The sequence below is a fragment of the Amphiura filiformis genome, chromosome 8, assembly GCF_039555335.1.
Source record: "Amphiura filiformis chromosome 8, Afil_fr2py, whole genome shotgun sequence".
NCBI classification, from domain to species: domain Eukaryota; kingdom Metazoa; phylum Echinodermata; class Ophiuroidea; order Amphilepidida; family Amphiuridae; genus Amphiura; species Amphiura filiformis.
Window position 1 is genome coordinate 32854638 of NC_092635.1, and position 24947 is coordinate 32879584.

General features: G+C 35.9%; 1 protein-coding gene across 1 annotated transcript in view; it reads left to right on the forward strand.

Moving 5' to 3' along the window:
- Positions 1-24024, forward strand: part of LOC140158964 (protein unc-13 homolog A-like) — a 70300-nt gene extending 46276 nt beyond the window's left edge. The window contains 25 exon segments of the mRNA XM_072182263.1: positions 839-1028; positions 1030-1064; positions 1066-1128; positions 1691-1818; positions 2997-3115; positions 4841-5001; positions 6719-6872; positions 7681-7749; positions 8034-8123; positions 8431-8702; positions 8956-9041; positions 9201-9321; positions 10029-10269; positions 10927-11004; positions 11589-11764; positions 12086-12172; positions 12174-12248; positions 12673-12796; positions 14155-14229; positions 15686-15778; positions 18747-18830; positions 19822-19969; positions 20430-20525; positions 21401-21560; positions 22852-24024. Of these exon segments, the coding sequence (XP_072038364.1) occupies positions 839-1028; positions 1030-1064; positions 1066-1128; positions 1691-1818; positions 2997-3115; positions 4841-5001; positions 6719-6872; positions 7681-7749; positions 8034-8123; positions 8431-8702; positions 8956-9041; positions 9201-9321; positions 10029-10269; positions 10927-11004; positions 11589-11764; positions 12086-12172; positions 12174-12248; positions 12673-12796; positions 14155-14229; positions 15686-15778; positions 18747-18830; positions 19822-19969; positions 20430-20525; positions 21401-21560; positions 22852-23137 (3211 nt within the window). The 3' untranslated portion in view covers positions 23138-24024.
- Positions 24025-24947: the final 923 nt, after the last annotated feature.

Genomic DNA, 24947 nt, shown 5'->3' on the forward strand with positions numbered 1-24947 from the left:
CTTGTCGACTGCTTCCTAAATAACTCTTTTTTCCCATAATAGCTAGGAATAATCTCAGACTCCTGTTATTAAAGTAGAGTGCACTTCAAATCATCCCCAAGGCATATGGTTATATACAGAGAACATTCGTAGAAACAATGTGACTGGAGGATGATTTGAAGTGACCTCCACTTGAAATGAGCCTGGTAAGTTTGAAGCAAAAAGAGACAAATGTAGCAGGTGACAAGTGCATCCTTTTGATATGGATGTACACATATTATCATCTATGTGAATCTATCAAGTTATAGGCTTTGCAAGGTGCATCGTTTTGCATTGACAGGCCTATATCCAGCCAGACTTTTATTTTCCGGTCGGGGTGCAGGACTTCCATTGAACTTTTTCATTAAAAAATGGCTTGCATGCAGTGTTTACTTAATTTGAATAATTTTGGAGCTATAAAACCAAAATTTGGCCAATTTGGGAAAAACAGTGCTTCATTTGGTGCACCAAATGTCCAGAGAAAGTCAACACTTGTGTGCATGTCACAAGTGGATCCCTCAAAAGTGAACTTTCAGCCAAGAAAGAAGACATATGGTGTATTGCTGGGCTGCATGCACCCTGCATTCCTACCCCACCCTTTGCCCTTGCTAAAGGCCTGAGTGTAACCTTAATTTGCGGACACACAAGGAATTACTTAGGGGATATTTTGTCTTTATTTTGAGACTAAGTAGTTGCTATTCAGGTTGATCTACCTTGTTTTAGTCATATGTGTAGGTTATTAAAAACTCAGTATTTTCAACAATATTGTCAATAAACTTATTTTGTAATCATTTTATCTGCATGTTTTCTTGTTTTACAGAGAGGTGTTTGGCATGAACACACAAGTTCACACTGGACACATGAAGGCTGTCAAACAAAGTGTCTTGGATGGAACATCCAAATGGTCAGCCAAATTGGTCATCACAGTGGTCAGTGCACAGGGACTGATTGCTAAAGACAAGACAGGAACAAGTGACCCTTATGCCACTGTCCAAGTTGGCAAAGTGAAGAAAGCGGACAAGGACGGTGCAACAAAATTTAAATCCAGTGGAATGAGCAATTCTACTTTGAGTGCCATAATTCTTCTGACAGGATCAAAGTCAGAGTATGGTGAGTGTTAGCTTTATCATAATGTCAACTGCTCAGTGCCAGAAGTGGGTATGTGCGTTAGCTTCTAAGTGTAGCTGCCATGTGTAGATGAATACAATATACTTTGTGTAAATTGCCAAATGTTCACAGGGCAGCTATTGCACTTACCTACTTCTGGCACTGAGACATCAATGTTGTAATCATGGTTCAGTTTTTTGTGGGCAGTGGAAGTAAATTTTAGGCTCCATATGGGTCTAAAACTGAAAATGCTCTGCTTTTTTTTTATTAAACTGGTCTCAAATTGTTAGCCATGAAAAAATAAAGTAAATAAGAAATTATTTGCATTGTCTAGAATGCTTTGTTACTGGAGAAATAAAGTAAGAAAGAAATTTGCAGCATCAAATTCCACACTTATGTTAAAAGTAAGAGGTTCTTTGTAGTGAGTATACTTGTGAAGTCCTCTGCGGCTCATTCAGTTTGGCTCTGACATGGTGCAACATACAGGATTGGATTATATCCATTGATATATATTTCATGCTCAAAAATCAACTTATCATGTACTTGTAATATTTCTTTACATCAGGGATGAAGATGATGATTTCAGGTCCAAAGTGATGCAGAAGCTGACAAGAGAATCAGATGATTTCCTGGGTCAGACCATTATTGAGGTTCGAACACTCAGCGGTGAAATGGATGTGTGGTACAATCTAGGTAAGTGGCATTGATATTTTTTTTATAACTATGCCCTTTGAGATCAGTTCAAGCATTTAAGGGATTTTCATCAGTACAGATGATCATTTCTCCTGTACTCTGCAGGCATACAGAATGCTATACCAGCATACCAACCAGGGATCAATTTCACAGAGTTAGGCCAAAAAAAAAGTTTGTTTGCTTGACTTCCACCGACCGACATAAAATTTGCCAAAATCAGGGTCGGCACGTTTAAAAATTTATTTATTTTTAATTTATAATTTTAATGATTTTTTATTACTTTTTCTGTGTATAAATTTCATTTCAAAGCTAAATTTGGCCAACACCATTTTGCTTAAGAAGAAAATCATAACTCATTATAACATTTATAACTATCCATTCATGCATCAATGTTTCCAATAAACTTGGCATCTTGATTCTAATTGAATCAATTTCTATGGTGTACATTGCGTATTGAAGGTCTGAAGTGGAGAGTGAAGTATTGATGTATCTTTCCACATGACCAATGTTCATTGCCAACAGGCCTATACAGTAGTGAGTTCCAATCGACCAACCCACCCCAAAAAAAATCCCATTGGACAGCAAGCAAACAATTTTTTTCTTGGCCTTAGGATGCATCATGACAAGTCTCAAACCCATTGTAACTCTTCGTATTTTTATGTTGGAGCTACCATGGGTTATGTAGTGAAGCCCTGAGGATTGACAGAACTTGAAAGTTGTTATTCAAGTACCAATCTGTCAAGGAATTTAGCCTTGATGCAAGAGAAGCCTTATGGAAATCTCTCTAAAAAAAACAAATTAGTAATTTAAATTGAATTGCAACACTAGTTTATTTCGCTTACCATGAGCACTTTCAAGGAACTCCCTCATCATCAACTGATGTTGTTAGCTAATAACAGCGGCTATTGATGAGGAAGTTCCTCGAAATAAACATTGGCGAATAAACAAGTAGTGTACCTTCTGCGTCAGCATACTTTTCGTGGAATAATACGATCTTGCGACCGACATGAACGAACCTTGTTCTTGCCTAGCGAAACCGTATTCGAAGACTGTGATTGGTTAGGAAGTAATTTCATCACCAAGTACCACTTTTGGATGTGAAGCCGAAGATCTTATTTTTCATGTTATGAATAGTTTTAATCTATGTTTTTATCTCTCTACCATTTTTGTTTTTCAGAAAAAAAGAACAGACAAGTCAGCTGTGTCAGGAGCCATCCGCTTACACATAAATGTAACGATTAAGGGTGAGGAGAAGTCAGTGGCACCTTATCATGTGCAGTATACCTGCCTTCATGAGGTGAGTGCATAGATACACTGTCTTCCCTAGGAACATGGCAGTATTTGCTGTGTTCATTTGTGGCAGATAGTGTGTTTTACTTTGAGAATGGTTAAAAGTAAGAAGGCTTTATCTGGTATGTATAGAAAGATTCTGTATTTATACTTTGAAGCAGATTGGGCAATTCCAGTTAAAATCCATACACACAAATGGTCACACAAATATTTAACTTGCTCAAGTTTTTGGCCGGTATCTGACGCAATTTGTTTCAAGAAAATATAAGCCATAAAAAATGAACATGTTTTTACCAAAGCACATGTCATCTTAAGGAAAACTTGTTGTTGTTTGTTATTTAGGCCTTAGTGGGTAAGTTGTACAAAATATCTCCTACCAAGAAAAAATACATGCACAAGTCATCTTTGTCATACTGAGGAAAACTTGTTATATTTTTGCCTAATAGTATAGAAGTTGTACAAAATTCCTCCTTCCAAGAAACAATCCATGTATTAATCTGCCACATACATGTAGACACAAGCATGTGCTGGCCACTCACATGTTGCTGCAATGTATAAGGCCACAAAAATAAAATTGTTGTGTTGCCCTCCGCGGCCGGTCCAAAATCTCGGAACTCTCCGACCGGTATTTTTGCCATTTTCAACAATTTTACCTGTTTTCTGGTTGCTAAAATGTGTATCAAAGCTAACCAAGCCTAGAAATCCTCAATTGTCTTGGTCTTGACCTCCAAACACAACAAATATGCTGAAAAGTTAGCACTATTCTCATTGATCGTTGATCCATATCCCAGCGTAAATATGTCACACAATGCGTCAGGCCATGCCAGTGATTCATGTCGAGCGCACTATATAAAATTTCACTGTATACTCGACGATGTATTGTACATGACATTTTCGGCATAACAAAGATATTTGTTATTTGATAAAAAAATTTAATTAATTGGCAAAAATAGAAGTACCTATGTACCTATTTTTGGCCTAATTTGCAGTATTCATGTTTTTATGTTGGTTGAATTTGTTACAGGCACAATATGGTTTCACCCTGACCAAAGTGACAACCCTTTGATTACTAAAAACAATAACAAGAAGAAGTTATAGTTATAGTTTGAGCAGCTTGTAATCGGTGGGCCTTATATCATCGATGATTAATATCAATGTGTTAAATTTCAAGAATTGTCTTGTTATATCTTGCCAGAAGAATCATGAATTATTAATTCAAGTCTTATACTTGGATCTACTTTATTTAGCACACACAATACATACCAGACAGGTCCACTTTTTTACTCTTAAACATGGGTCTACTTTTTGGCGGAGTTGTAAATCCTAACAACTCCCGTCGATTACGAGCTGATCAAATTATAGATATGCAGTTTGTTGATGTTGTCAAAATTCACAAGTGTCAAAAATTCATAATTTTTAGGAAGCAATGTAAATCAAGAAACCTTCTGGCTTTTGTTTTCATAATTTTGAATAAAAATGACTTGTTCGTTCAATTTTGGAATGTAATACAAATATTAAAAGGGCCGTTTTAACCACAAGATTTTGCAAAAAAAATAATCTTCGCATTAGAAAAGTTTAATAAACTATTTTTAAATAATGAAGAAGGAGCCGGCATATATGCTTCACCCTAGGAGGGCGTAAGACAATGCGAGACACAAAATGAACTATATTTGTGACAATTTGGGCTACTACATGAATCAAACTAATGTATAACATGTTTTTGTCATTGAAGAACCTGTTCCACTATCTGAGTGAGAAAGAAGCCGGCAACGTGAAGCTACCTCAAGCTAGAGGAGACGAGGCATGGAAGGTCTATTTTGAAGATACTGCACAAGAAATAGTCGATGAATTTGCCATGAGATTCGGCATAGAGTCTATATACCAAGCCATGACGTAAGTTTGCTATACCTATATATAAAGTAGCTAATTACTGGGGAGTGGGGTATACTTGAGTTACATTTTGATTGGATATGTGCCCGATCAAAACTTTCATAATTTATATTTACCCCATTTCTAGGCTATTTTTTACTCAGAAAACAGCTAAATTTTGCTATCTTAGATTGATTTTTGAAAACATGGACCCATGTCTAAGGATTTTTGTTGTTGTAAAAACCTACCCCATTTGTGCCATTTTGGGGGCAATTTTTCAAAACATGGACCCATCCAAATGTCTAGGCATTTTGGGTGAAAAAATGAACCCATTTGGGCATCACATCCAGGAACTTAAGAAATGCAGACTAACCACAAACAGGTAAAGTCTCAGCATCACCATTTAATGAGGGCTGGTCGTCCTATGAAATGCAACAGATGAAACTGCTATACCGCATATTTTTGCAGTCTTTTGTTTAAACCCGAAGACATGTGATGCTGTATCGTGTATACCAAGTTATTATGCAAGCTTAAAAATTAGTGGGTGAGAAACAATAACCGCAGGAATCATCAAACAAACTTGTTCTTTTTAAGCCTAGCACAATGCAGGCAGTTCTTCAAATTGGCACATTGCTTCAAATAGGTCGCTACTTCAAAATGGACGCAACCAAGATAAATACGTAGGCACTCTTACAAACACTTTATATAATTCGTAACCCACTTATCCATTTCTTAAATATCATGTATTATTTATGCAATTGGGTCTTATGATCTCCGTACACGGAAAGAAACTGAATTGGAACAAGTTTTTTGTTTAACAAATAATTATAAGTGAATCTCACCAACTGAGTGGCATTGAGGAGATGTTATATAAATATAAGATTGTTTAAAATTGAGCGTATAGTGAAAACTGCGGTTCTGAAGAGTTGTATAACTGTGACTGCTTCCTGATGCACAAAAATATTTTATATAACAAATCTCAAGTGTACTGTGGGCAATTCATACACAACTGTGTCACAGTTTTGTAGGTTGGTGTTGCACAAGGCTGATGCCTAATGTTTAGAATTGTGACTGGCCTCATTTAAAACTTTGGATGTTGATTAGTTAGTATGAAGCCATTACAATTCCTTTTCTAATTAAAGTAAATATATGCCAATTTGATTAAGAGAAAAATAACTCATATTTGACACGATCAAGGGGAATGAGTCACTGTCTGCAATTTCCAATTAGAAGTTTTTTACATCATTTTCTGGCAGCCTACTAATGCTACAGTTGAAAGCAAACCCCATTTGGGACATTTGGTTACCGAGTTATGAGCAATTTATCACTGGCTGAAAACAATATGAAACAAAAGAATTCAAACAATGTTTTTGCCAATATCTTGAAAACGATATTAGCGACATCTGACTTAATTTGATTGACAGCATCATTCCCAACTTTACACCATCATATCAGATAAAAGCTCTGGTTTTTAACCAAAGTGAAATGTTAGGCCTGAAATATGGTGGTTTTTTTAGTTGGTGTGAATAAAACAGTGTTAAAAAGTGGTAACCCCCACCGAAATTATGTACTGTGTTTTATGTGCTTTGTTTCTGTATGCAAACCATTGGAGCAATATAACTCATGAATTTGGAATCAATTTGTTTTACTGGTAAGCCTCAATATAGAAACACAGTATGAAAATATTGAACCACCCATTTTTAACAAAATGTCTTTTTTTTTGTCTTGTGATTTTTTGCAGGCATTTTTCCTGTTTATCTTCCAAATACATGTGCCAGGGTGTACCAGCAGTTATGAGTACATTATTAGCCAATATCAATGCATTCTATGCCCACACCACGGCCTCTACAGCACAAGTATCGGCCAGTGATAGGTTTGCAGCTTCCAACTTTGGGGTAAGTTATAAAACAAATGTTTTCCCCAATAATGCAAGAGCTGCAATATGCTTAATTTGTAAAATCAAATCTTTTAAGGGGGTACTACACCCCTGGCCAATTTTGTGCCTATTTTTACAGTTTTCTCAAAAATTATAGCACATTGGTGACAAGTAAGATATGTGTATTATAGGGGCAAGGACTACAACTACTGTACTGAAAATTCAGCAACTCAAAGCAAGTAGTTATTGATTTATTGATCAAATATTAGTTTTCCCTAATTTTTGACTGTAACTCCATAACTATTGTCTGTGCTGAAATAAAAATTTCCAGTGCAGTAGTTGTAGTCCTTGCCCCAATAATATATATATATCTTACTTGCCCCAATGCGCTATAATTTTTGAGAAAAATGCAAAAATAGGCACACAATTCGGCAGGGGTGTAGTACCCCCTTAAACATTATAATGATGGCAATTCCAAAAGTTGTATGTTTTGTATCACCAAAAAGGAGCCTTAATTGGGTTGTTTTCTGTATAGGCTGAAAATGGTCAAATGATGTGTAGTGCTTGTTTTAACTAGCTTCTAATAGAGGTAGTCATTGTGACATCAACACCGCTATCTTGTGGGTACGGAGTGCCTTGTTGCTAAAATCACCGCATTGACCCTTGACTGAAGAGGTGCATCATGCGCTGTGACTTCTGCGTAATCGGGGGCGTAATGTCTAACGCATGACATGCAGAACGGCAGTACCCACAAGATGGCGGATCCCGCGGAAAAGGCTGACGACCCCTATATGCATTGTAATACATTTTTGCTTTTTCCTTTGCAGAAAGACAAGTTTGTGAAGTTTCTAGATCAATTACACAACTCATTACGAATAGATCTGTCAGCATATAGGGTAAGAAACATGTGATTGTTTTATTGTATCTCCAACACCTTTTTCTAGCTGTCTTTTTTGACCTTTACTTTTTACTTTGTATTTTATCTTGTTGTCTTGTCTCTTTTTGTCTCCATTTGTCTGTCCTCCTTAATTGTTTGTCTGCTTTTAACCTATCCTTCTGTAGGTACTTAAATATTGTAAGTACTGGTTATAGTGTTAAACTATATAGGCCTAATTTGATATGTTACATGTACACATGAAGTAGTTGTTTGCAATATTAATGTCATATTTTTTTTCTACAGAACAACTTCCCACACAATAGCCCAGAGAAGCTTGCAGACTTGAAGTCCATGGTGGACCTCCTGACAAGTATCACATTCTTCAGGATGAAGGTTAGTAGATTGTTTTGTATTTCATAAAACCCTAGTCAGCCTTGAATAACCATCACAGCCAGGATCAGCTCCCCCATGTTCTCATATGGGTAACCGAGACAATATGCAGTTAGCTTCTTGTCCAAGGGAATGTCAATTAAGCGTAATTATTAATGAGACCAAGCAGGGACCTGCATCGCTAAACACCAATGCACCTAAGTCTAACGCCTGACCGATTTAGCTTACTTGACTGCTTAAGTATCGTTCTTTATTATAAGTGGCTATACTGTAAAAATTGTGTAATACTGTTTAACTTTTGTGACTACAGGTGCAAGAATTGGCCAGCCCACCTCGAGCAGCAACAGTGGTGAAAGACTGTGTCAAAGCTTGTCTCAAATCCACATACGAGTACATCTATGAGAACTGCTACGAACTCTACAACCGAGAGTTCCAGCCAGATCCATCAGAACAACAGCATGAGCAGGAGGATGGAGCCAATGGACCTCATGCTAAAAGCTTAGACTACTGGACTAAGCTCATTTCTCTCATTGTATCAGTGATAGAGGAAGATAAAACTACCTACACAGCGGTGCTAAACCAGTGAGTACTGAAAAAACTCTGAAAGAGAAGACTGTGCTGTATCTAAAAAAAATGTCCCAGCATGGTTATCCACACTGTTTAAAATTGCAGGTTTTTGAAATCACTATCCTATATAAAACTCAAAAAATACTGCCACTTATAAGTCAATTAACACGATTCATTATCTAGAAAACCATTACACATTGGTATTGCAAGAAGTGCTTAAATATAGCTGCTGTTTTAACCACTGTTATTACATTTTATTTTATTTCAGATTTCCTAATGAGCTGAACGTTGGTCAGTTGAGTGCAGCCACTATGTGGACTATGTTTGCACAAGACATCAAATATGCAATGGATGGTAAGAAAACCCTTTGTCTGTGTGTCGGGGTGTCTTGAAAGCAAGAAGACACTATTGATTTATTTTGAACCAAAAAAGCCACAAATTATCTTCTCTCACTTACTCTATTACCAGTTCCCTACAACATTATCATATATGTTTACATTTCTTTAATTGCAGAGCATGACACAGTTAGAACAAGTGCCGAGTACATGAATCTCCACTTTAAGGTGAAATGGATGTACAACAAATACATAGAGGACCTTCCAGAGTACAAAGATGTCACCCCAGAATACCCATCGTAAGTAGAACTAGCTATGGGTTATGATAGGATAATTGTGAAAATGAATTGAGTGCACACTGCCTATACAGATTGATTTTACAGATGCCATTCCACTATCACTAAATAATAATAAGCAGATTTTTTTTACTGAATCATAAAATTGGGTTTCATGTGGAAAAGGACAGGGCATGAAATCACATTATTTGTATTTGTTAGGATGATGCTTTTGTGTGATGGTTAATGCACTCACCTTTCAGCTGGGGTTTGATTCCCCATTTTGCTCCACAACAGCACATTGAGATTTATTTGTTCAGGCCGGTAACCAGGATTTATTTTTTTTGGGGGGGGCTGATTTTGAAAAAGTGGACCTTTTTTCAAAATGTTTGACCTTTTTGGACTAGGGGCGGATTTTGAAAAAGTGGACTTTCCCAACATTTTGACCTTTTTTGACCAAAAAGGCATAAAACCCCCAATACGCTCACAAATGGGACTTTTTGGGCATTTCGGGATTGATGGGGGAGGGGCAGCCCCCCTGGTTACAGGACTGTATTTGTTGGATGATAAGGTCCAATATTTGCTTTTTATTCTTTATAAATTGCTTTGGCCCTGTCCTGTTGGCATAGTACAGTATGAATTTGCCATAGGCTTTAATTTTAAATGGGATAGTAGGTTTCAGCAGAACAAGAAGCGTAAATTTTCTGGCAATTTTTTCCTTAATCTTGCAGGTGGTTTGAGCCTTTCGTCATGCACTGGCTGGCAGAGAATGAGAGACTCTCCATGGACTTTGTGCATGCAGCAGTCGACAGAGATGAATTAGACGGCTTCACAAAGAGCTCTGAGCATGCCAAGTTCTCATGCTCTGTGGTTGATATCTTCACACAAATCAACCAGAGATTCACCATCATCAAGAGGCTAGAGTGTCCAGATCCAGAGATAGTCAACAGATACATGAGGAGATTCTCTATGGTAAGAACTGCGCTGTTTCTGGTGTTAGATTCCCCATTGGTTTGCTCCTTAGATTGATTTTTATATAATCATTTTTCAGTCTGATGTGGTAGTGACATCAGTGCGGATTTCAATTAGGTGCAGCCTCAAATCGCCAGTGTTCGCTCAAAGTGCTGGTGTGCACACGCTTATAGATGCCGTATTGATGCAGGAGCAAAACAGCTGCTTCAACCCGTTGACGTCACTGCCACATCAAGGTGAAAAATGGTAACATAGGTGCTTACTTGTTAGCAGTTTGTACATGTCAACAGATTTGTGCTGTTAATCCTTAGATGTGCTTTGACATTTAAATAAAATTAAAGCTGCTATGAGTTCAATTGATGACAAAGTAGGCATACATTTTTGGTAGCCATAACTTTCTTACAATTTTACCATCTAATGTTATATTTTGAAAACAAACTGTAACACCAATTTTTTCACTCCAAATAACAACATTATCCATCATGACAAGTGTTCACAAACTTGAATGAGCCAATAAATTGAAATAATCCAAATATAATGTTATAAGTTTGTAAACTTCTCAGTTCTGATGCATCTTTCATCTGTGTAAAGGCTGGAGCCACTTTCAGATATTTAATATAATAATAATATTTTCTTCACAATTTTGCTTATTTCCAGACAATCAACAAAGTGCTACTTGCCTATGCTGATCGCATTGTAGAAAAGTTTGCCAAATACTGCAGTGAAAAGACCATCGTAAGTTGCTTCTGAACTTGTCTAATGATGTGGTCTCGATGTACCAATGTATACATTGTTTTTTTATACATGTTTGCCGTAAACAGAAGGAACTTGGATGTGATGACATTATGATAAGGCAACAAAAATGATGATGACACTGATGATGGCAATGATGATGAAGAAGACAATTAAGAAGATGACGCTGTGGCCTGGGTTGAACTCAGTTTGTTTTTAGTAGAGATGTGCCTCCGAGAGTGAAAGTAGACCCATATTTATACCAATTTTTATACATTGAGGCCTAGATTTTTGGCCAAATTTAACACAATTTTGCAACATTTTACAAAATTTTGGCTCCACTTTAAAATGTGGGTATTTGTTTGAAAAAAATGGGCCTTTTTTATATCAACATTGACCTAAAAAAAGGGCCATTGTTAAACCATAGGTCCGAAAATAAGACTCATATTTGTTTTATGTCCCTCTATGATCAATTGTACTGGGGTGAAGAAGATAATGATATTGTATGTATGACTAAACAATAGGCTGTAGTCACTGAAACACCAAATTTATTTCGATTAATTTTCCTCTCCTCCATTTTGTTATAGTCACTACAAGCATGCATCTTGATGAACAACATCCAGCAATTACGAGTGCAGCTTGAGAAGGTGTTTGAATCGATGGGAGGAGAGGGTTTAGATGAAGAAGCAGCTGACATACTCAAAAAATTACAGGGGAGCCTTAATGAAGTCTTGGACCAACTCAGCAAAATATTCTCCAAGAGGTAAGTCAATGGTGCCACTTCTTCCATATTGTCCAGACATGTGAAATCTCTGACTAAATATTGCCTCTGATTGGTCAATTACATGATATTTTCACTTTACTCACCAATCAGAATGGAGCTTTGCAAATAATTCGCCCCAATTTTTTGTGTGGTGAAAATATTCTAACAATGTTGTTGATTGGGCCAATTGATAATGAAAACTTCTTTTTGGCCAATCGGCAGGTAGTTCTCATGTGCTTGTTTTATGTAATGTATTGTTTTTCAAAAAAACAAGACATTTTGACATCCTCAATAATAAATCTTCTCTTAATTTTTGAACAGCATGATAAAGAGACTACACGAGAGTATCCAGCAATTAAGCAATGCCTTAGCCGATATCAAAGGAGGTGGCAACATAGCCTTAGGTCAGCCTACGCATGAAAGCTTACGTCGAGTCAGAAGCTGATGCGGTCTTGGCACCACTCATGCAAGTCATGGATTCAAAGTAAGTCAACTGATGACTGGATTTCTGTAAATCTTATGTTATGTTATTATGTTTTTTTAACACAGCTAGAATACATTTTTATGTAGACATATTTAGCTTAGTTGACAGAAAAAAACCTGTTCTACAGGCAGACAGACTTGCCAAGTATAGTTGGTTTCGATTTTTTTTGAAGAGGCTAAAAATCATAGAAAATTTGAAAAATATTAATTTTTTTCTGAATTTTCCACAAATTTTCAATCACAATTGCATGCAGCTAAAAATGGGCCTGTGTAAAACCATGTTGACTGTTGATGATGCTGTAGCAGACTTTCAATCAAAGTCACCCCTTTTGAATCATTCATTTCATTTGACCCTTGACCACTCCTCTAACTTATTTGATATTTGACCACGCCTAATATTTTTTTAATATTGCGTGTCTCTGTAGCCTGACAGAGCTGAACACGAATTGTGAGAAGACAGTACTGAAGAGAATCCTGAAGGAAATGTGGAAGATTGTCATCAGTGATATCGAGAAAGTTGTTGTCCTGCCTCCAATGAATGATATGTCGGTGAGTAGAGATATATTGTGGTATTATTAATGCCCAAACTGGATGTAATGATTGCTTTGGTTTCCTGGGATAACTACCAGGATTGACACTGATTTCTAGTGGTCATTGGCTTGTTCCAGATGCATGCATGCAACAATAATTCAGTGATGTTGCGTAGCGTTAGCTTCGGATTTGACAGCATTAATTAAGAGGAGTGGAAATTGATATTATCTGGTGTTGAAAAGAAGTAGAAATTGAAACATTTTATGACAAATTGTATGTCCAATTGATAAAACCAGTATTTATTTCATGTAACAAATTATTTTTAATTTAGGAAATTTCACAAATTTATATTTGTAATCATTAATTGTATCTCACCACAACTTAAGTGTAATGCTCACAGTAATATATATATATTAAAAATTATGAGTAACATTCACATGACTGCTCACTGGGCTATTCCAGTTGGAATCCAAACACCCCATATGGAAGACATGACCTTAAATATTCCACATAGGGTGTGTGAATTTCAAATGGTGTTACCTGAATAGGTGACTCCATTTCAAATCTACATATGCTGTGTAGGAGATTAAGGTTGTATCTTCCATAGGGGGTGTATGGATTTCATCTGGAATAGTGCAATGCCCATATTGGATAATGGTTTCTGTGGAATGATGGCACCTATTTGCAGAAATTAAATTCACCTCATTTTAATTACACTTCATCACCATACAATAATGACCCTGATCAGTATCCACAAAAGCTAATCAACTTTAATCTTGGACTAAGTCGATAATAATTCTTAAGAATTGAATCGCATCAATCGAGCAAAGCCAAAGATTTTGAAATGTTCATATTGCGAGAAAGTATTTCTTTGGCTGCAGTTTATTCTTAATTTCATCAAAATGTTGAGAAACACAACCACATATAAGTGGTTTTAGTTTTTTCACTGTTTAACCCCATGGGCACTACTGCATTTCTTACAGTACCTCTGATTGGCTAATCACACAATATAATCATCTAAGTAACCAATCAATATGGAGCTATACATCTCTTAAGTAATTTTAACCTTAATCCCCTGCAGCCCTACTGACTATTCTTATCTCTGATTGGCCCAATACATGACATAGCCCTCTTTCGTAGCCAATCAAGATAATTCTTAAGAGGCTGATAATTCTACAGGTAGTGCCCATGGGATTAATGCTAAATTCTAGGACTATATTATTCTGGACTAATCTAGAACAATCCAGGATTATAAAGTTAGCTTAGTTTTGTGTACACATATCCTTTGATTTGCCCCATCATCACTCACCTCACATACTGACTATATATATTCTATCTCATTGCCTTGCATCGCATTCCTATCCCAATATACATAGATGAGTTCACTACTTGCCACATTAAATCCTGCATTGGCTAAACTACAACAACATACAGCAGGCGCTGATAAACAGGTAACGACGATGTGACAATTGTAGTGATGCAAGTCTAAAGACAGTGATTGTGATATTAGTGATTGTAGCCTTGAAAGAAGTCTTCTTAAAGCATGATGTAGATGTAGTGCTTATTTGAAACATTGTTATGATTTTTCAGTTTTGTATTTTTAAGAAAATGCATGAATACAGATGACAAAATATATGTTTACTATGATTATGTTTTATTCAAAACAAACAAACAAACATACATACACATAGACAAAGTATAATTTCTTTTATGTGTCAAAAATTTGAATTGATTTACATTTTTTTCTGTCTTTAATTTGAAAGTATATAGTTTATATCTAAAAATTTCCTTTCAGTATAGTGCATTAAGTTTAATAGCCAGTAGTTTGTTTTGTGACATTCTGTATAGTCTATAGATAAATACTAGGTTATATGTTTACATTTGATGACATTCTATGCATGTCTGTTTTAAGTATAATTTGTTTATCTGTGATAAAAACAATATTCAGCTGGAATCAAAAACGTTGACCATTTTGAATATTACTGCAGAGGCTTTTTTCAACAGTTTCTTAACTTATGAAACTTCATATAACTTGAAAGAATTAAAGCCACAAGGTATGATTTCAGTGAAATTTTAATTTTGTTATTCTTTATTCAAAATGTTAAAATAATATTAATAATAACTGCCTGGAAAGGTTGCTGTCCATTTTAAGCTGAAGTAACAAGGTAAAGTGAAAGAAATTCCACTGGTTATTTTGGCCATCTATCATGCAGTTCTATGGGAAGACATAAAGTCATAATAAAAAAATTATGTCAAACATTGCTCTGTTGACCTACAAAGACAACAAATTTGGCCGATTCCATTTAGGCGCAATTTGGGACATGCATTACAAATATGAAAAAAAAAATCAGGTTTGAAAAAAAATTAACCAATTTCATATTATAAGATCATACATTATGGCTTTAATAATATTTTATGCATTTAGTTATTTGAAAAGGTGTGTTCATGTTAGAAGCAGCTAAAAATAAATTGGAAGTAAAATATTTTTGTATTATCAAATACTAATTGCAAAATAAAAGTGCAAAATTAATCAGGTGTGCTCTTTTTTGTGCAAAAATATTCTAACTTATTCAAATTCATATAAATTTTTTTTAGCATGCAACAATGTTAAGCTGGCATTCAACAGTTTGACAAAGAAAACTTGATGATGCTTCTCTGTCATTTATGTTGTATCTGTACTGTTAGTTGATTTAACTATAAAATTATGTTAGCTTTGTAATAGTTTATGTCAAATACATGGTTTATACATATCAAATATAATATGTTGTACCGGTCAAGTCAGAATTTGTAAACTGTCTGTCTGGTCAGTGTATTTGTGACCATTTATCAAAAGCATTCAAAGTGTCGGGTGAAACTAAACTTTCATTGATTGATTGATTTGCCCCTCACACGCATTCACACAACCAGGTGTTTACTAGATTTGCAAACGTTAGTAAGAAGTCCATAGTAGAAGCACTTACTACAAAGGAAACTTCACCTGAAAATGTTCAGGAACCTCAGGTAAGGGGATTCGAACCTGTGACCTCTCGCCACCGTGACCTTCCTGCTTACCTGCTGCAACTACTACCTATATCTGTAATTGTTGACTGGATTGTGGAATTGAACCTGTGACCTGTTGTTATCACCTCCCTGTCTATATACCTTCACATGTATGTCGATTTGAACCCCCAACCTGTGTCCTACCCCAGTGCACCTTGTAATGGACTATTTTAATTAAAATCCTTACACCCCCATGGAAGACATGACTTTAATCTCCCACACACAAGTGTAGATTTCATATGGAGTCACCGATTCAGGTAACCCCATTTGGAATTCACACTCCCTTTGTGGGAGATTAAGGTCGTATCTTCCTTAGATGGTGTATGGATGTCAACTGAAATTGCCCAATGTGGATTTGAGCCCTTAATCATTGGTCACAAGTTAACCTCTCAACTAGCTGATAGTGGCCTCCTCCTTTATATCCGTGCTCAGAGTATATCTTAGTGTATTATGTTAAGTCAGTTGCCACCTATAGTATCATTAATGTTCACCCAGTATTCTGTTGTAATTTGTTCACACAATACCAGATTGTTTTGTGTACTTCTCCTCAGCATTCACATTTGTGGAGATTATAATGTCAAATATGTTCAAAGTTATAATTGTTTTTGCTGAAAGTTAACCTTGTGTAATATGTTATTTGTAGTAGGGTATTACATGTATGGTCCTTAAATCTGTGTGAGGCAGTAGCAATTAGGACATTGCGTTCCTATAAATAAAGATTTTCTCCCCCACCCCATAAAAAAAAAAAAAAAAAAGTACTAAAATAATATGAAAAAATCTACTTATTGGACTTAAATTGTGAATAAGTGAATTTCCAGATTTTGCTACCGTTGAAAACGTTTTGTGTGTTATCATAAAATTATTTTTAAAAACTTTTTCATGACCTAAAACCAAAACATATTTATAACATTTTAAAAACATTTTTTATGTGTGCTATGTTACTCACCAGTCAGGCAGATAAACATATCACCTATACTGGATGGTTAAATTATCAGCTACTGTCATTCAGTCAGGTGTTAAGGACCAGGCTTGGAGTAATGTTTTTAAGTCATTGTATAGTGCAGTATATCTTTGTAGAAAATGTATACAAAATTATCTCAGCAGTATTGAAAATGCAAGAATAGAAGTGAGATGGAGTGTTCTGGATTCCTGCTTGTGGCAGTTATTTTACAACTAAAAAGTCAATTTTGGCAGCAACTTTCTTTTCCTATGACAGTCAGGAAATATAGGTCTCAGAGTAGCTGCCTGTGAGATAATTAACCTTCAATCTTGATTACTTATTATAACATGTTAGTACTAAAGGAAATGAAAGGGTTCATTTAAATTAGTAGTGTTTAGGCTATTACATCCTAACTTGGCTAAATCTGAGTGTGCGTCAGTGAGGATTTCAGTGATGTACATATGTGACCATCCTCCACAACTGAGCCCGGATGTCGCCAGTGCCACTATTGAGATATGCTCCATTGAACTTAACAATAAACAATAGGAAACAAATGATTTATTGACTGTTTTATTGATTTTTCACTACTTAAATGTCAAGTACTATAGACATGATATACATCATTTTAAAGCTAATTTCAAGCAGAATATTTTGCTTGAATATTTCAAAAATAATCATTGGCGACTTCAGGGCTCAGTTGTGCTCAATGGTCACATATGAGCAAAATCCAATTGATTTCTACACCTGTTATCCTCAATGAAACTATATATAGTTGAACTTCACCCTTCTTTGCCATTTACTTTTACACAACAGTTTTTTCAAGTAACAGATGATGTTTTGTGACTTTGTAGATGACTATACTTGTATTGATGTCTGTCAAAGAATTAGGTGTTCTGACTGGTAGTCTTTGCACCACAAATTTATGATATATGTGTGTATATTACAGAATGTGACTCAGAACGTACACAGGACAGCCCTCATGGAGGAGAAAATCGTGTATTTCCTGATTAGACTATTCAAGCTAAAATTCATACACCCCTATAGAAGATATAACCTTAATCTCCAACACATGGGGGGAGTGGAGATTTCAAATGAAATCACCCAACTCCATTTGAAATTCACACTCCTTGTGTTGAAGATTAAGGTCATGTCTACGGTAGGGGGTGTAAGGACTTCAACTGGAATTGGGCTACTCCAGTTGAATTCCATACCCCTATGGAAGACATGAGGGTGTAGATTTTCAAATGGAGTCATCATCCATTCAGCTAACCCTATTTGAAATTCACACTGTGTGGAAGATTAAGGTCATGGCTTCCATAGGGGGTGTATGGATTTCAACTGGAATAGCCCATCGTTTGACCATGTGCCCATACATGTTTGAAATCTGCATGTAATGCAATTGCGTCACCAGCTGGACATTTTTGTGTCAACTTTTTCGTGCTTTTCCAATTTTGAACTGTTTCCCTTGTTTTTAAATTTGCGATTCTAAATTTCCTTACATTGACCTATACACAAAAGGAATATATTTGTGCGTTGTTATTTTCATTGAAACAGCTTGTAATGGACTATTCCTTTTAAAATCCACACTCCCCCTGTGGACGATTTTGGAAATATGTTCCACAGGGGGAGTATGAATTTTAAATGGAATGAACACATTAGACAGCTCCATTTGAAACTCATACTCCCCATGTAGAATATATTTCCAAAATCTCCCCCTGGGGTAGTGTGGATTTTAAATGGAATAGCCCAATGTTAAAAGTGCACAAATAAATGGAGTGCAAAAATGTCCACTTGTACAGTACATGCACAAGCCTTTGTAACACTAGCAGACAAATGTATTACTTATGACTTTACTATTTTACGACAATCCAGTATGGGGAATTTCCCATAGCATTTTGTATTTTGCCGTTATCCAGTGGGATTCTGTGGTGTAGTGTATAATTAATTGGTTTTTAACCAAAGTTTTTAATTTTGTCGTATGATTTGCAGGAAGCAGCTAGTGCTGATATTGGCAATAGGAATCTCACTCCAAAGCAATGTGCTGTGTTAGACGTAGCATTAGATTCACTCAAGGTAGGTCTGTCCATTCTCAAACCATTCTCTGTCATAGACCGCACCAATGTCATTGGGGCATGGGGAGCGTTCACCACCATCAAGCTGGACTTAAACTGTCCATTTTCTAAAAAATTCAGGACTGTTAAAGTTGTTGTAAATACCTTTGCCATCCACTATAAAAAAATGAAATAAATAAAAACACATGGCATTTAATTACCAACTGCAGACATATTTGCTACATATGAGAAAAGTAATCTGCTATATGTGATGCGATCAAGCTAAATGAGTCTTGATGTCGTGGAAATTCAAAATGAAGGGTTTTATTTGATTATATGAACCATTTTCAGAGCTTTATTTTGATGAAAATCCCATCATAATCAGCCTTACATTGCCAGAGATATAGCCAGTTTAGTGTTGCTCAAAACAATAACATACAAAGGAAATTGAATGCTATTATTGACTATATCTCAAAATCAATATTTCCGACATCCATCTCATTTTGCTTGATCAAATCACATATGTGAGAATGATTTTACTCCTGAAAATTACAAAGCACTGTGACTCACCCTTTTGTTGTTGCTGTTATTATTATTATTATTGCATATTTACAGTTTGACAATGCAACCAATTTAGCATTATTACTCCAATATATCGGTTTGAAATGTTATAAGATTCACACACCCAAAAATGTTTCATTTATCTATGGCTATGAACTTGAGATTATAATCTGATCTACTGGACTTAAGTTTTGTGAGTGGCAATATTTCACATCCTATCTCGAATGCATCATCAGGCCAACTGATGTTAGCGCGGCATTTATCTATGGGTTTCCCAACCAGTGGGTTGCAATAATTGAAATCTGGGGCTATAAGACTTTCCTGGAATAAGTTGAGAACCCACGCAATTTTAAAAGTAGTCACAGTCACCAAAGGTTGAGCACCCCTGAATCTATACAAAGCATATCTGATGAAGCTAATGATCATGTAAATCCATTTTTTCCTTCATTCAGGCCTACTTCCATGCAGGTGGGCAAGGTCTAAAGAAGGGTTTCTGTGAGAAGAGTGAAGAGTTGAAGTCACTACGCTATGCCTTGTCACTGTACACACAAACTACTGATATGCTTATTAAGACATTTGTACAAACACAGACGTCACAAGGTAAGGATTATATGAAACATCCATAAAAGGATATTTTTACTGGTTCTCATTGTATGTAACTCTATGCTTTGTAAGGTTTTTTTCACATATTGTCACTGCTGGAAAAACCTCTTATGTACTTTTTACCCTTGAACATGGATGAAGCAAACCATTCAATATAAAGTCTACACCTACAAGGCTTTATCCATTTTCAAGGGCCAAGAGTAAATATGAGGTGTTTCCTGCATGTACTTTTGGCCCTTGAACATGGATAACCAACCTCTTCAATATAAAGTCTACACCTACAAGGCTTTATCCATGTTCAAGGGCCAAAAGTACATATGAGGTTTTTCCCGCCCTGTGACGATATTTAAGTTCATGTTAATAATTATAGGTTTGACATTCCTTTTGAATTGTAATTGATGATGATGATTTTGTAAATTAGGCCTAAATTTTTATCTGTGTTTTTTTTCCCTTTCAGATGCTCCAAGTGTACGTGAAACCCTTGGTGATGTATCAATTCAGGTAGACATCTTTACACACCCTGGTACTGGAGAGCACAAAGTGACAGTCAAAGGTACGGCAACTATCCTATGGTATTATTTCCTTTCTCTCTTCCTCCTCCTCCTCTTCTTCCTCTTCCTCCTCTTCCTCCTCCCCCTCTTCCTCCTCCCCCTCTTCTTCCTCCTCCTCCTCTTCCTACTACTCCTCATTCTCCTCTTCTTCTTCTTCTTCTTCCTCCTCCTCCTCCTCCTCCTCCTCTTCTTCCTCCTCCTCCTTGAGTCTAGTATGCACATGAAGGTACTATATAGATAGAACATAGTGGTAAGGCACAAGATGGTGATGATGTGATGTTGACAATGAACATGATGATGATGATGTGCCAATGAAGATAATGGTGATGGAGATACTGATTGAATTGAAGATAGTAGTGATAGGGATGGGGAGGATTATAATACAAATGATGATAATGAAATGAATATAGTGGTGATATGATTTTAATGAGAAGGAGGAGGAGTGGTGGTGGTAGCGCTGCTTGCTGCTGCTGTTGATGATGATGATTATGAATTGAAAATAGTGGTGACTGGATGATGATGACAATAATGAATTGAAGATAGTGATGGTAGGATAATGAGAAGGAAGGTGATGATGATGGTGATGGTGGTGATGATGATGATGATGTGGTGAGGATGATAATGATAATGAATCGAAGATTTTGGTGATGGGATCATGAGAAAGAGGAGAGTGGTGCTGATGATGATAATAATGAATTGAAGATAATTGTGATGTGGATGCTTGTAATGAGGAGAAGGAAGATGGTGATGATGATGTAATGATAGGGGGATTATGATGATGAAAATGAGGAAGATGATTCAGTAGGATGAGAAGAGGAAAAGGAGGATAATGCACATGCACACTGTAATGGTAATCAATGTCCTCTTTTTGTTTCAGTTGTTGAGGCTAATGACCTAAAATGGCAGACAACAAGTATGTTCCGTCCCTTCGTGGAAGTGAATATGATCGGTCCACATTTGAGTGATAAACGAAGAAGACATACCACCAAATCAAAAGGAAACAGCTGGTCTCCAAAATTCAATGAAACATTCCACTTGTAAGTACACCTAGTTCTTGCACCAATAGATGCTATGAAAAGAAATACATAAAGTAAAAGTGCCATAACTTCATGATTATTTACACACAACATACAGTAGCATATGTTATGCGATCAAGCAAAATCAGTCGGAATTTGGAAATATGAAATTTCAGTTTCTTATAGGATAGTAAAAAGCATTTACAAAGCTGCATTTTGCAGAAAACCCCATTGAAATTGAACAACCAGTTCCAAAGATATGAGCAATTAAAGGATTTTCAAAACAAGAGGAAACATTTGGCTATATTTCAAAATCAATATTTCCGAGTTCCGACCGATTTTGTTTGATCGCATCACATATATGTATCGAAAGGAAAGGAGTCAAGGAATCTAAATACAAAATATGTAAAAACAACCATTTTTAAGAAAATTCCACCCAAAGCATGTTTTGACTACATTTTTTGGAACAAAATATACTCGTTCAAAATTTAGGGTTTTTTAAATTTAATTTTGAGACTCCATTTTATAGACTTTTTTGTATTTTTTTCTCAATTATTGACCAAATTGGGCAAAAATATGATAAAAGTAATTTTTGATTTAAAATTTGGAGTCATACATAATTAAGAAGTTACTTTTACTTTTGAGACTTGACAGAAGCAAAAGCTGTTAAATCAATATCTAATGCATGTATTTTTCATGGAATTGAGAGGCTACTTTCATACACAGAACTCGGAATCTGGCAATTGTGATTTTACCTTTGGCCTAAAAAAAATTGTTTGATTGGCGTAACCCCGACCTACCCTAAAAATAGGCCCAACCCTAGACTTTTTTTCTTATATTTTTGCAAAAAAAAAATGTAAACATTTAAACAAAAATTGAAATAAAAAAAAATAAAAAAAAGTTTCAATTTACGCAATTTACAGCTCAAAATGTGTGTAAAAAAATTTAAAAAAAAAAAAAATTGCTGATCGACCTACCCCAATTTTTTTTATGTTACGCCAATCAAACAATTTTTTTAGGCCTTATGTATGGTGTTAAACAAGGCGTTTTTTAGTGTCACAGGACACAGGTACTTGGTAGGGCAAGTGTTTTTTGCCTAAATATTACTGAATGAATTACTGAAGGAAATTACAATTATTTGATTTTGATTTACAAGGTTAATGCTGTTTTTGAAAAATGCTAATATATAAGTCTAATCCTTTAATTTCACCAAATTACATCTTAAAAACCATGTAGCTTTTTCAAAATGAAAATGTAATTCTTCATATTGTAGGAAAAGTAAATTTTTAGCATTTTCATTTTTTCTCTGCAGTATTCTTGGCAATGAAGATGAGCCTGAGGCATTTGAACTTCACATTTGCGTCAAGGACTATTGTTTTGCCCGTGAAGACCGTCTGATCGGATGTGGAGTATTGCAGCTTCGGGAGGTTGTAGAACGTGGAAGCTGCAATTGCTCTTGTTACTTAGGTCGTCATCTTCATGTAGACGACACAGGTGGGACAATTCTGCGCATTCTGTCACAGCGAACCAACGACGAAGTAGCTCGGGACTTTGTCCGTATGAAATCCGACAGAAGATCCGAGGGTGGTGATGGCTGAATTTTGAACAACGATAAAATGTTTTCTCCCTGAAGTGCCTGAGTACTGTTTGCATGCCTCTCAGTTTTATTAGTCGTGCAGTGTTCTAACTGCATTGACTGTGGTGTGGTGGGTTGGACAAAACCAGTGGACAAACACCCAGATAAATGGATGGATAGATAACCCCACCCACCAGTTAGTTGGAGGGTATGATTGACAGTTCTACCCATATCTACCTGCACAACTTGAGTATGTATTCCAAATGCAATATCTAGGAAAAATTGTGATGCAGAAATATGTCTTTCTCATCTATGTAGCTGATCAACTAGCTAGTTTGGATATAGAGGTGAAGAACCTTTAGGCTGAAAAAAATGTATAAAGAAGAAAATTCACAAGACTAATGAAGAAGTTGCAGAATTCAACAGCCATGCCAAAATGTGTATTTGTATTATACCTACGAAGTGCCAATTGGCAAGGGTATTTGTAGCGATACCTGAATCTTTCATAAAAACTTTTTGTTTTCATGTTTGAACCTTTCTTGAAGCAATGTTATTGTTATATTACTACTTGTCGTCTGGAAGTATTGTACCAAAGTGATTGTTACCTTACGTTGTTTTAAGGTTTTCAAAAATCTTCATTGAATTATTTGTTGTTTATATTTATACAAGATTATCATCTGTGAAACATGCATGGAATAAATCAAGTCAATTTACCTGGAATTTCAAACCTTTTTCAAAGCCTTTTGCAATCTGCATGCATTTTTTTTTTATTGCTAACTTTGTTTTGAGTATAACTCAAGAAGTGCCCATGGTTTAGACTTGAGCTGCATAAAAACTTTGCACAGAATCATTAAAAAATGTTTATTTCAGTTAAAAAACAAAGTAATTACCAGCATCCATGATATTCGAGAAAATATTTGTTTGTTTTCTTCTTCTTTGGAATACTCTTCAACGTTCCACAAGGAATCACACGAAGAGGGTAGTTTGTTTAGATATACACTGTTAATCTATAAAATAAAACAACAAATGTAAGCAGTTGTTATGAAAATAATATCAGACTGCCATGGCAATGATATTGAGGTAACGAGAGGAAGACTATGATAGAGGTCATCAACCTTTCCCCATCTTGTGAGTACAAATTGATTTATGTGTACATGCGTTGGACACTGTGCGCAGAGAGTAGCATATCACACAACTGCTATTTTGCATTGGCACAGTGCTTTATGTTTGTGCACGAAAGATCAATTGCTGAAGACACCCAAAAAAAGCCTGTACCCACAAGATGGCGGACGTGTTGAGGGGTCAGTGATACAAAGGCGTAACTCCATTTTTTGCGAAAACGAGATTATGATATCAAAAGTTTCAGAATGGCCAAAATGGAGTTATGTCTTTGTGTCACTGATCTCTCAATGTGAGGTCACATCGATTGCCTCTATTGAGACTGTGAGGCTATAGGACGACTACACATAAATTGCGGACCTTTTGGAAGTGCCTGATCTTAGGTTAAACCTGGCTTGTACAATAAGCTTAGCACATGATGGCTATTAGTCTTAACCCATTTATGTTAGGCTTTTGGCTGTATATATGTGCAAGTGATAACATGTATTACCCACATATTACAGCATATTGCAGGATTTTTTTTGTGCTCAAATTCAGAATCATGAAATTAAAAGCCAACCAAATTGACATTGATATTATTAATGGTCTTTCAGTACTAGTCTTGCCTATAAAGGCTCCAATTTTCATGAGAAAATGTGTAGCCTCCAAATAAAAATACCTTCTCTACCTCATAATGTGGGCTATCATCAATTCACCCAATTGTTTACACTGAA